Source organism: Panulirus ornatus, chromosome 8 (genome assembly GCF_036320965.1).
Source record: "Panulirus ornatus isolate Po-2019 chromosome 8, ASM3632096v1, whole genome shotgun sequence".
Lineage (NCBI taxonomy): Eukaryota > Metazoa > Arthropoda > Malacostraca > Decapoda > Palinuridae > Panulirus > Panulirus ornatus.
In genome coordinates, this window is record NC_092231.1 from 27589471 (window position 1) to 27603123 (window position 13653).

The 13653-nt window shown below is 40.3% G+C and overlaps 1 protein-coding gene across 5 annotated transcripts in view; it reads right to left on the reverse strand.

The window, feature by feature from the left end:
• Positions 1 to 2017: 2017 nt before the first annotated feature.
• CaMKI (Calcium/calmodulin-dependent protein kinase I) overlaps positions 2018 to 13653 on the reverse strand; it is a 317987-nt gene continuing 306351 nt past the window's right edge. For all 5 annotated transcript variants that reach the window (XM_071664256.1, XM_071664252.1, XM_071664253.1 and 2 more), the window contains one exon: positions 2018 to 4426. In XM_071664256.1, the coding sequence (XP_071520357.1) occupies positions 4292 to 4426 (135 nt within the window). In that variant the 3' untranslated portion in view covers positions 2018 to 4291. The remainder of the gene's footprint in view (positions 4427 to 13653) is intronic.

A 13653-nucleotide genomic window follows, 5' to 3' on the forward strand; every position in this document is an offset into this window, starting at 1 on the left:
GCCCAGTCCTCTGTTCTTAACGCTACCTCGCTAATGCGGGAAATGGCGAATAGTTTGAAAGAAAAAGATATATATATATATATATATATATATATATATATATATATATATATATATATATATATATATATATCCCTGGGGATAGGGGAGAAAGAATACTTCCCACGTATTCCCTACGAGACATGGGAGGCAACTAAAAGGGGAGGGAGCGGGGGACTGGAAATCCTCCCCTCTCGTTTTTAGTTTTCCAAAAGAAGGAACAGAGAAGGGTGCCAAGTGAGGCTTTCCTTCAAAAGTTCAGTCCTCTGTTCTTAACGCTACCGCGGGAGATGGCGAATAGTATAAAAAACTATATTTATTATTCATTTATTTCCCTTTGTTGCTGTCTCCTGCGTTAGCGAGGTAGCGCAAGGAAACAGACGAAAGAATACATGCACGTCCACACACGCAAATATACATAGCTATACATCTCAACGTATACATATATATACACACACAGACATATACATATATACACATATACATAATTCATACTGTCTACCTTTATTCATTCCCATCACCACCCCACCACACATGAAATAACAACCCCCTCTCCCCCTCATGTGTGCGAGGTAGTGCTAGGAAAAGACAACAATAGCCAGATTCGTTCACACTCAGTCTCTGGCTGTCATGTAATAATGCACCGAAACCACAGCTCCCTTTCCACATCCAGGGCCCACAGAACTTTCCATGGTTTACCCCAGACGCTTTACATGCTCTGGTTCAATCCACTGACAGCATGTCGACCCCGGTATACCACATCATTCCCATCCACCCTATTTCTTGCGTGCCTTTCACCTTCCTGTATGTTCAGGCCCCGATCACTCAAAATATTTTTCACTCCATCCTTCCACCTCCAATTTGGTCTCCCACTTCACCTCGTTCCCTCCATCTCTGACACATATATCCTCTTTTTCAATCTTTCCTCACTCATTCTCGCCACATGACCAAACCATTTCAATATAACTTCTTCTGCCTTCTCAACCACACTCTTTTTATTACCACACATATCTCTCACCCTTTCATTATATACTTGGCCAGCTCTTTCAATCCATCCTTTAACCTCCCCATTGGTTTCCCCCTTTTCATTATTCTCTGTACATCCAGCAATGTATACCCTCTAATTTATTCATTTATTTATTCATTCACCTATCTACTATTAATTATCCTTAGACCCAGATTCTATGAAAGAGTCCTGATGTTAAACAAGACCTTTCTAAAGGCTCCTGCTACCCAGAGCTCTGCTACTTTCTGTAGCATGGAAATACAGACTTCTTTTAAATGATAAGTTCTTTGATGAGACTGAACTCCCAATGTTACAGCCTTTACAAAGGTGACTTTTCACTTGTGGTGTAATCTTGAGGAAGTCAAGTCCAGTGTTAATTATGTATTTATAATCATCTCAGGTCCAATTTCTATAAAAGAATGCTGGGGTTACACAGGATCTCTTTCTAAAGGATCCAGCATCCCAAGGTAGTGCTACTTTCAGCAGAGTGGAAATGTGAACTGCTTAGGAGTGAAGAATTCTTTGATGAGACTTTACTCCTGCTAATACAGCCTTCCCAATGGTTACTTTTCACTTGTGAAGTGTAACCTTGAACAGGTGGAGGCCATTAACACTTCTGGTAACACCTGTATACAGGTGTTATTGGACTACCAGAATACGGTTACTCTTCAAGTAAGCAGTCATCCTCATCAAGGGTTAATGACCAAAAGGGTGAGCTGTAATTTAGGGTGGTTTGAATTAAATCTATAGGCAATGGAAAGGGACTACTTATTTTTTTTTTGCCCCTTTTCCCTTTCCATCCACCAACAATGATATAGCCTTACCCAATAAGAATTCTTGCTGGCAATGTGACATTCTGCAGGCAAAGTCTGGCAGCATCTAATGATCTACTGTATTATATGCTCCCAATCACTCTCTTATCCATTTATCACCTCACCTTTCAAGGAATACTTTAGAAATAAAAATAACTCAGGAATCCACATCATTCTTTGGTCAATTCCATGGACTTGTTTACCAAGGACTACATTCGACAATTCTTTTTTTCTGCAGATAACTATCATCTTATTCAGAAGGATGTAGGTGTTGGATGAAGATGGATTTCAACTTCGTATATACAATATACAAGTAAAGTGAAAAGGGATTAACAGGTGGAATAAGTGAAGTACATCCCTTGTGATTTAATTTAGCAATCTTGATACTCCATCCTTCAAGAATCTCACTAATGAACTGATCTTATAAAAGGTCCTAAACATACTCAATGCTTTATTTTACCCAAATTCTTTAGTAATTTCCTTAATCATACCTGGACCTCAGAGGCTTACAGGATCTCAATCACCATCATCTGTCGAATGCAGCCTGACACCTCTCTGACTATTTTTATTTACTAACTCAATTCTGATGTCATGCAATGAGATAATACTTATCATTTAAATGTTTGCATACTATTTCCTACAGATGCAAGATTTGAAAATTCTACAACTACAAATAGCTTCAACTATTACCTAATAAGGTTGCTAATATTGGTGAGTTTTTAAAAATAGGAATACACATCCACTTGGTGATTACTACAATTAACTTCCACTTAGAACTGCTAAAAGCTCAAGTCAGGGTATAATGCATAATAGGAGTTGAATTCTTAATTCGAAAATAAAACTAAACCTTTATGACAATACTGCATGAAAGATACCTACAATATGCTACAATTTTCATTGAGCAATAATATACTGACATAAGCTCATAGATACAATTTTCCCTAAACTAGAATATGTGAAGCCTTAAATGGAATATGTCCAACATGAATTTAAAACAAATTCTTACATATGACTTGAGCTTTAGCAGGCAACTGGAACTTTGTGCTACTGACATGTGCATCAGTTGTTAGCGCTGATTTTGAAGTTCTTACTGAAGTTTAGTAAAGACTTGAATTTCAGTGTCTCATGATGTTTTACTCCCTTATTATACTAATGCTTTGAAATTAACAAATTTTGGGAGCAAACCATCAGGAAATATTTACTGAACCCCAAAAGAGGCCTCATCTTCAGGGCTGTGGACTACTACAAGACATCAAGAATAGTAAATTCTTTGTTGAACAAAAAACAAACACAGAACAATGTTACTGCTCAAAAATTGCACTTAGAAATTTACAAATTGTTGCGTAGATCAAAAACACATGCTTACCTGGAGAATCTTCCAAGCCCCCCAGCCAGACTCAATTATGATTACTTTAATAGTCTAGAGGCAACAGCACAAATACAAAATTTGATTAACAGAGAGCTTCACTGCCCATGTGAATAAATATTTATGCTAAATATACAATATACATTCTAGGGAATTCATGCAGTTGCCATCCTCAAGGACATTTTAAAATATCGTGTGTGACATGAAAGACAATAGGTCCTTAGACGGACAGAAGTGATTTTCCAACACCATAAAACTCAGGATCAGGTCTGAAGAAAATCATTATTACTACACTAAAATAACAACAGAGTTCTTATTCTTCCTCCCAGCATTTATAGGACCCTCTTGACAGGAACTGAGAAACTGACATATTGCCTGCTTTTGAACTCAGCACTGTAGAAGAAAAAAAATTGACCTTCCTCAACAAATATACAATATGCAAAAGCTCTAGTTTAATTACAAAGTTGGATTAAAATACTTGATTAATTAAACACCTGCACATTAACTATTTTCTATGTATGAGATCAAAGCTGGAGGAATGTTGCAAACACAAGTCCTTGGTAAGCTTTAAGTAGTGCAACATATTTTGAAATAAGATTCTGCAATTCAAGTTAGATTTTACGGTATTAGTGACCATTCCAATTAGCTGGGTATATTTCTAAGTACAATATCAAATTTTAGTGTTTCTCTCATGGTATTACTCTTATACCACATACAAAGTTTTTATAAACTGGGATACTACTCAAGACTGCAAGTGTAAAATATCTGCAAATATTATACAAAAATAACTATTAGATTCTAGAATCAATCACAAGTAGAAGACACCAAAGCCTTCTGCACAGGCTACTTGCTGAGCCACAGTCAAAGCCTGGATAAGACCCAAGAAACCAGAAGAACCAAAATTGGCAACTTGGTAGACTCTTCAGAAGTTCTGTTGGCATTTATATAAGACTAATATTCCATTTGGAACTCTAAGTTATAGTCTTTCTGAAATACAAACAAGAACTGAAGACAGTCTAACCATATCTCTTTTCATATAAAAAATTAAAACAGTGAGCTGGAAAATAACTAGTGGGCGTTTTCTCTGGATGCTTTGGTGGTGTTGGCGTTGGTGTCACTGGACTCACTCTCTTTCTTCTCACGTTGAGTGCTCAGTGCCATTAGCCTCATTTGGCGGATCACGGCTGTTGCATGGTACGCTTGCTGTAAATAAACAGGTTAGAAGTATGAAGTTAGACTGCAAATCTTTTATATAAAATCAATTTTCCTCCTTAACTAAATAACATGGTTTAACTTATATTTTCCTTTATTATAAGCAAAAATTTTGTCTCAAATAACATAATCAATTATTCCATCAATGGAATTTTCTGTGGTCTACATGGCAAATGATACTCGTTCATTCTCTGTGCATTGCACTAATTGCTTATCATTACAAGTTCAAATAAGCTACAAAATATTTTCTATTTACTGGGAGCCACTGTTTATAAGCTGTGGACACTGGGTGACATCAAAACCTACATTACTCAAATTCTGTAGTCATTCAGCATGTCATGAAATGACAGTCTAGCTAAGCAATACAGAACTACTGTATGCAGAAATCTAAACTAAACATTACTATGCTTCCTGAGAATAAGGAAAAACCAAAAGCCAATTTAATCACATCAATTGAAGGTATCTTTTCCAATGACTTTCTAACCAAAGAATAACAATCTTTTAAGTACTATTTAGCTTCTACAAATGATTGAAAGTCTATAGCTCATCATATCAGTTAACAATTATTAAAATTTCTATTACATCAGTAGAATAAAAGTTTATTCATTCACGTCATTGAGACACGATTATATGCTGAATCAAGTTACATATCTATCCATTGAGAACCTCATAAATTTAAAATTACACATTAATGAATAAAGATCCATGATATTGTAATAAAAATAAGAGATATGGTTGATAAACATATTAAATCATAAACCTATGTTGATTATGCACTTTAGTGTATGTACCTTAACTAAAGCTTATACAGCATATTGCAGTGCATACTAAATATGTCCGCAGTTAAAAAAGTACGTGAACGTTTCAAGTTTTTCATAAAACTTCATTGAATTAAATGCTCATACCAATTTTCTGCATTGGTATAAATTTAAAAATTTCCCTGCATTCTTGCCATACAGACTTGCCACATCACTCTATGATCCTTAGTTCAATCTGGTGGAGCATTGGTGGAATTTAAAAAATTTGAGAGGAACTGCAGGTAAATGCAAGAGTTTTGGAGAGAGGGGCAAGTATGCAGTCTGTTGTGGATGAGAGGGCCTTGGAAGTGAGTCACTTGTTCGCTGATGATGCAGCTCTGGTGGCTGATTCGAGTGAGAAACTGCAGAAGTTGGTGACCGAGTTTGGAAAAGTGTGTGAAAGGAGTAAGTTGAGAGTAAATGTGAATAAGAGCAAGTTTATTAGGTTCATAGGGTTGAGGGACAAGTTAATTGGGATGTAAGTTTGATTGGAGAAAAATTGGAGGAAGTGAAGTGTTTTAGATATCTGGGAGTGGACTTGGCAGCGAATGGAACCATGGAAGTGGAAGTGAGTCAAAGGGTGGGGGAGGTGGGGAAAGGTTCTGGGAGCGATGATGAACGTGTGGAAGGAGAGAACATTATCTGAGAGCGAGCAAAAATGGTTATGTTTAAAGGAGTAGTAGTTCCAACAATCATATGTTGTTGAGGCATGAGCTATAGATAGGGTTGTATGAAGGAGGGTAGATGTGTTGGAAATTAAATGTTTGAGGACAAAATGTGGTGTCAGATGGTTTGATCAAGTAAGTTATGAAAGGGAGAGATGTGTGGAAATAAAAAGACTGTGGTTCAGAGCACAGAAGAGGGTGCATTGATATGGTTTGGACATATCAAGAGAATGAGTGAAGAAAGGTTGACAAAGAGGCTATATGTGTCAGAGGTGGAGGGAACAAGGAGAAGCAGGAAACCAAATTGGAGGTGGAAGGATGGAGTGAAAAAGATTTTGAGCAATCGGGGCTTGAACATACAGAAGGGTGGTATACCGAGGTTGACATGCTGTCAATGGACTGAACCAGGGTAAGAGAAACGTCTGGGGTAAACCATGGAAAGGTCTGCATGTCCTGGATGTGGATAGGGAGCTGTGGTTTTGGTGCATTACACATAACACCTAGAGCCTGAGTGTGAACGAATGTGGCCTTATTTGTATTGAAGCAGGGGGGTAGCGATGCTGTTTTCTGTGAGGCAGGGTAGTGCTAGGAATGGATGAAGGCATGAATATGTACATGTGTATGTATATGTAGATGAATATATGTATATGTGTATATATGGGCATTTATGTGTAAATATGTGTATATGAGTGGATAGGCCATTCCTTGACTGTTTTCTGGTGCTGACATGGGAAACAGCAATTATGTATAATAATAACAATAATAATGAAAATGATAATGATGATGTGTGAAAAGAGAGAACATTATCTTGGAACAAAAATGGGTATGTTTGAAGGAATAGTAGTTCCGACAATATTATATGGTTGCGAGGAGTTAGCTATAGATAGGGTTGTGCGGAGAGGTGTGGATGTGTTGGAAATGAAATGTTTTAGGACAGTATGTGATATGAGGTGGTTTGATCGAGTAAGTAATGAAAGGGTAAAAAGAGAAACAATTTAGTAAAAAGAGTGTTGCTGAGAGAGCAGAGGAGGGAGTGTCGAAATGGCTTGGACATATGGAAAGAATGAGTGAGGAAAGATTGAAAATGAGGATATATGTGTTAAGAGGTGGAGGGAATAAAGAGATGCAAGAAGCCAAACTGGAGGTGGAAGGATGGAGAGAAAAAGATTTTGAGCATTTGGGGCCTGAACATGCACGGGGATGAAAGACATGGATGGAATAGAGTAAATTGGAATGATGTGGTATACTGAAGTTGATGGGCTGTCAATGGACTGAGTCAGAGAATGTGAAGCATCTGGAGTAAATTATGGAAGGGTCTATGAGACCTAGATGTGGATGGGGAGCTATGGTTTTGGTGCATAACACATGAAAGATATAAAATGAGTGTGAGTGGATGTTGCCTTTCTTCAAAAATTTCCTGGTGCTAACTTGTCATTACAGGGAGTGTTGACTCTGTTTCCTATGGGGCAAGGTGGACCCGGAAATGGATGAAGGTGAGCTAGTATGAATTTGTACACACACACACACACACACACACACACACACACACACATATATATATATATATATATATATATATATATATATATATATATATATATATATATATATTATCCCTGGGGATAGGGGAAATAGAATACTTCCCACGTATTCCCTGCATGTCGTAGAAGGCGACTAAAAGGGAAGGGAGCGGGGGGCTGGAAATCCTTGACTCATTTTTTTTTTTTTTTTCCAAAAGAAGGAACAGAGAAGGGGGCCAGGTAAGGATATTCCCTCAAAGGCCCAGTCCTCTGTTCTTAATGCTACCTCGCTAATGCGGGAAATGGCGAATAGTATAAAAGAAAAAGAAAAGAATATTTTACTTTTATTTATTTTGCTTTGTCGCTGTCTCCCGCGTTTGCGAGGTAGCGCAAGGAAACAGATGAAAGAAATGGCCCAACCCACCCCCATACACAATGTATATACATACACGTCCACACACGCAAATATACATACCTATACATCTCAGTGTACACATATATATACACACACACAGACACAAACATATATACCCATGCATACAATTCACACTGTCTGCCTTTATTCATTCCCATCGCCACCTTGCCACACATGGAATACCATCCCCCTCCCCCCTCATGTGTGCGAGGTAGCACTAGGAAATGACAACAAAGGCCCCATTCGTTCACACTCAGTCTCTAGCTGTCATGCAATAATACCCGAAAACACAGCTCCCTTTTCACATCCAGGCCCCACACAACTTTCTATGGTTTACCCCAGATGCTTCACATGCCCTGATTCAATCCACTGACAGCACGTCAACCCCGGTGTACCACATCGATCCAATTCACTCTATTCCTTGCCCTCCTTTCATCCTCCTGCATGTTCAGACCCCGATCACACAAAATCTTTTTCACTCCATCTTTCCACCTCCAATTTGGTCTCCCACTTCTCCTCGTTCCCTCCACCTCCGACACATATATCCTCTTGGTCAATCTTTCCTCACTCATTCTCCCCATGTGCCCAAACCATTTCAAAACACCCTCTTCTGCTCTCTCAACCACGCTCTTTTTATTTCCACACGTCTCTCACCCTTACATTACTTACTCGATCAAACCACCTCACACCACACATTGTCCTCAAACATCTCATTTCCAGCACATCCACCCTCCTGCGCACAACTCTATCCATAGCCCACGCCTCGCAACCATACAACATTGTTGGAACCACTATTCCTTTAAACATACCCATTTTTGCTTTCCGAGATAATGTTCTCGACTTCCACACATTCTTCAAGGCTCCCAGGATTTTCGCCCCCTCCCCCACCCTATGATTCACTTCCGCTTCCATGGTTCCATCCGCTGCCAGATCCACTCCCAGATATCTAAAACACTTTACTTCCTCCAGTTTTTCTCCATTCAAACTCACCTCCCAATTGACTTGACCCTCAACCCTACTGTACCTAATAACCTTGCTCTTATTCACATTTACTCTTAACTTTCTTCTTTCACACACCTTACCAAACTCAGTCACCAGCTTCTGCAGTTTCTCACATGAATCAGCCACCAGCGCTGTATCATCAGCGAACAACAACTGACTCACTTCCCAAGCTCTCTCATCCACAACAGACTTCATACTTGCCCCTCTTTCCAAAACTCTTGCATTCACCTCCCTAACAACCCCATCCATAAACAAATTAAATAACCATGGAGACATCACACACCCCTGCCGCAAACCTACATTCACTGAGAACCAATCATTTCCTCTCTTCCTACACGTACACAAGCCTTACATCCTCAATAAAAACTTTTCACTGCTTCTAACAACTTGCCTCCCACACCATATATTCTTAATACCTTCCACAGAGCATCTCTATCAACTCTATCATATGCCTTCTCCAGATCCATAAATGCTACATACAAATCCATTTGCTTTTCTAAGTATTTCTCACATACATTCTTCAAAGCAAACACCTGATCCACACATCCTCTACCACTTCTGAAACCACACTGCTCTTCCCCAATCTGATGCTCTGTACATGCCTTCACCCTCTCAATCAATACCCTCCCATATAATTTACCGGGAATACTCAACAAACTTATACCTCTGTAATTTGAGCACTCACTCTTATCCCCTTTGCCTTTGTACAATGGCACTATGCACGCATTCCGCCAATCCTCAGGCACCTCACCATCAGTCATACATACATTAAATAACCTTACCAACCAGTCAACAATACAGTCACCCCCTTTTAAATAAATTCCACTGCAATACCATCCAAACCTGCTGCCTTGCCGGCTTTCATCTTCCGCAAAGCTTTTACTACCTCTTCTCTGTTTACCAAATCATTTTCCCTAACCCTCTCACTTTGCACACCACCTCGACCAAAACACCCTATATCTGCCACTCTTTCATCAAACACATTCAACAAACCTTCAAAATACTCACTCCATCTCCTTCTCACATCACCACTACTTGTTATCACCTCCCCATTTGCGCCCTTCACTGAAGTTCCCATTTGCTCCCTTGTCTTACGCACTTTATTTACTTCCTTCGAGAACATCTTTTTATTCTCCCTAAAATTTAATGATACTCTCTCACCCCAACTCTCATTTGCCCTCTTTTTCACCTCTTGCACCTTTCTCTTGACCTCCTGTCTCTTTCTTTTATACATCTCCAACTCAATTGCATTTTTTCCCTGCAAAAATCGTCCAAATGCCTCTCTCTTCTCTTTCACTAATAATCTTACTTCTTCATCCCACCACTCACTACCCTTTCTAATCAACCCACCCTCCCACTCTTCTCATGCCACAAGCATCTTCTGCGCAATCCATCACTGATTCCCTAAATACATCCCATTCCTCCCCCACTCCCCTTACTTCCATTGTTCTCACCTTTTACCACTCTGTACTCAGTCTCTCCTGGTACTTCCTCACACAAGTCTCCTTCCCAAGCTCACTTACTCTCACCACCCTCTTCACCCCAACATTCACTCTTCTTTTCTGAAAACCCATACAAATCTTCACCTTAGTCTCCACAAGATAATGATCAGACATCCCTCCAGTTGCACCTCTCAGCACATTAACATCCAAAAGTCTCTCTTTCGCACGCCTGTCAATTAACACGTAATCCAATAATGCTCTCTGGCAATCTCTCCTACTTACATACGTAAATATATATATATTTTTTTCTTTTTTTTTCTTGCTTTGTCGCTGTCTCCCGCGTTTGCGAGGTAGCGCAAGGAAACAGACGGAAGAAATGGCCCAACCCACCCCCATACACATGTATATACATACGTCCACACATGCAAATATACATACCTACACAGCTTTCCATGGTTTACCCCAGACGCTTCACATGCCCCGATTCAATCCACTGACAGCACGTCAACCCCGGTATACCACATCGCTCCAATTCACTCTATTCCTTGCCCTCCTTTCACCCTCCTGCATGTTCAGGCCCCAATCACACAAAATCTTTTTCACTCCATCTTTCCACCTCCAATTTGGTCTCCCTCTTCTCCTCGTTCTCTCCACCTCCGACACATATATCCCCTTGGTCAATCTTTCCTCACTCATTCTCTCCATGTGCCCAAACCATTTCAAAACACCCTCTTCTGCTCTCTCAACCACGCTCTTTTTATTTCCACACATCTCTCTTACCCTTACGTTACTTACTCGATCAAACCACCTCACACCACACATTGTCCTCAAACATCTCATTTCCAGCACATCCATCCTCCTGCGCACAACTCTATCCATAGCCCACGCCTCGCAACCGTACAACATTGTTGGAACCACTATTCCTTCAAACATACCCATTTTTGCTTTCCGAGATAATGTTCTCGACTTCCACACATTCTTCAAGGCTCCCAGAATTTTCGCCCCCTCCCCCACCCTATGATCCACTTCCGCTTCCATGGTTCCATCCGCTGCCAGATCCACTCCCAGATATCTAAAACACTTCACTTCCTCCAGTTTTTCTCCATTCAAACTCACCTCCCAATTGACTTGACCCTCTACCCTACTGTACCTAATAACCTTGCTCTTATTCACATTTACTCTTAACTTTCTTCTTTCACACACTTTACCAAACTCAGTCACCAGCTTCTGCAGTTTCTCACATGAATCAGCCACCAGCGCTGTATCATCAGCGAACAACAACTGACTCACTTCCCAAGCTCTCTCATCCCCAACAGACTTCATACTTGCCCCTCTTTCCAAAACTCTTGCATTCACCTCCCTAACAACCCCATCCATAAACAAATTAAACAACCATGGAGACATCACACACCCCTGCCGCAAACCTACATTCACTGAGAACCAATCACTTTCCTCACTTCCTACACGTACACATGCCTTACATCCTCGATAAAAACTTTTCACTGCTTCTAACAACTTGCCTCCCACACCATATATTCTTAATACCTTCCACAGAGCATCTCTATCAACTCTATCATATGCCTTCTCCAGATCCATAAATGCTACATACAAATCCATTAGCTTTTCTAAGTATTTCTCACATACATTCTTCAAAGCAAACACCTGATCCACACATCCTCTACCACTTCTGAAACCACACTGCTCTTCCCCAATCTGATGCTCTGTACATGCCTTCACCCTCTCAATCAATACCCTCCCATATAATTTATATATATATATTCTTTCTTTTTTTCTTTCGTACTATTCGCCATTTCCCGCATTAGCGAGGTAGCGTTATCAACAGAGGACTGGGCCTTAGAGGGAATATCCTCACCTGGCCCCCTTCTCTGTTCCTTCTTTTGGAAAATTAAAAAAAAAACGAGAGGGGAGGATTTCCAGCCACCCGCTCCCTTCCCTTTTAGTCGCCTTCTACGACTAAATATACATACCTATACATCTCAACGTATACATATATATACACACACAGACATATACATATATACACATGTACATAATTCATACTGTCTGCCTTTATTCATTCCCATCGCCACCCCACCACACATGAAATAACAACCCCCTTCCCCCTCATGTGCGCGAGGTAGCACTAGAAAAAGACAACAAAGGCCACATTCGTTCACACTCAGTCTCTAGCTGTCATGTAATAATGCACCGAAACCACAGCTCCCTTTCCACATCCAGGCCCCACAGAACTTTCCATGGTTTACCCCAGACACTTCACATGCCCTGGTTCAATCCATTGACAGCACATCAACCCCGGTATACCACATAGTTCCAATTCACTCTATTCCTTGCACGCCTTTCACCCTACTGCATGTTCAGGACCCAATCACTCAAAATCTTTTTCACTCCATCTTTCCACATCCAATTTGGTCTCCCACTTCTCCTCGTTCCCTCCACCTCTAAGACATATATCCTCTTCGTCAATCTCTCCTCACTCATTCTCTCCATGTGACCAAACCATTTCAAAACACCCTCTTCTGCTCTCTCAACCACGCTCTTTTATTACCACACATCTCTCTTACCCTATTATTACTTACTCGATCAAACCACCTCACACCACATATTGTCCTCAAACATCTCATTTCCAGCATGTCCACCCTCCTCCGCACAACTCTATCTATAGCCCACACCTCGCAACCATACAACATTGTTGGAACCACTATTCCTTCAAACATAAACATTTTTGTTTTCCGAGATAATGTTCTCTACTTCCACACATTCTTCAACGCTCCTAAAACTTTCGCCCCCCTCCCCCACCCCATGATTCACTTCCACTTCCATGGTTCCATCTGCTGCGAAATCCACTCCCAGATATCTAAAACCATTCACTTCCTTCAGTTTTTCTCCATTCAAACTTACCTCCCCATTGACTTGTCCCTCAACCTTACTGTACCTAATAACCTTGCTCTCATTCACATTTACTCTCAGCTTTCTTCTTTCTCACACTTTACCAGACTCAGTCACCAGCTTCTGCAGTTTCTCACACGAATCAGCCATCAGCGCTGTATGATTAGCGAACAACAACCGACTCACTTCCCAAGCTCTCATCCACAACAGACTGCATACTTGCCCTTCTTTCCAAAATCCTTGCATTCAACTCCCTAACTACCCCATCCATAAACAAATTAAACAACCAGAGACATCACACACCCCTGCCGCAAATCACACACACACCCCTGCCGCAAATCTACATTCACTGAGAACTAATCACTTTCCTCTCCCACACCATATATTTTTAATACCTTCCACAGAGCATCTATATCAACGCTATCATATGCCTTCTCCAGATCCATAAATGCTACATGCAAATCCATTTG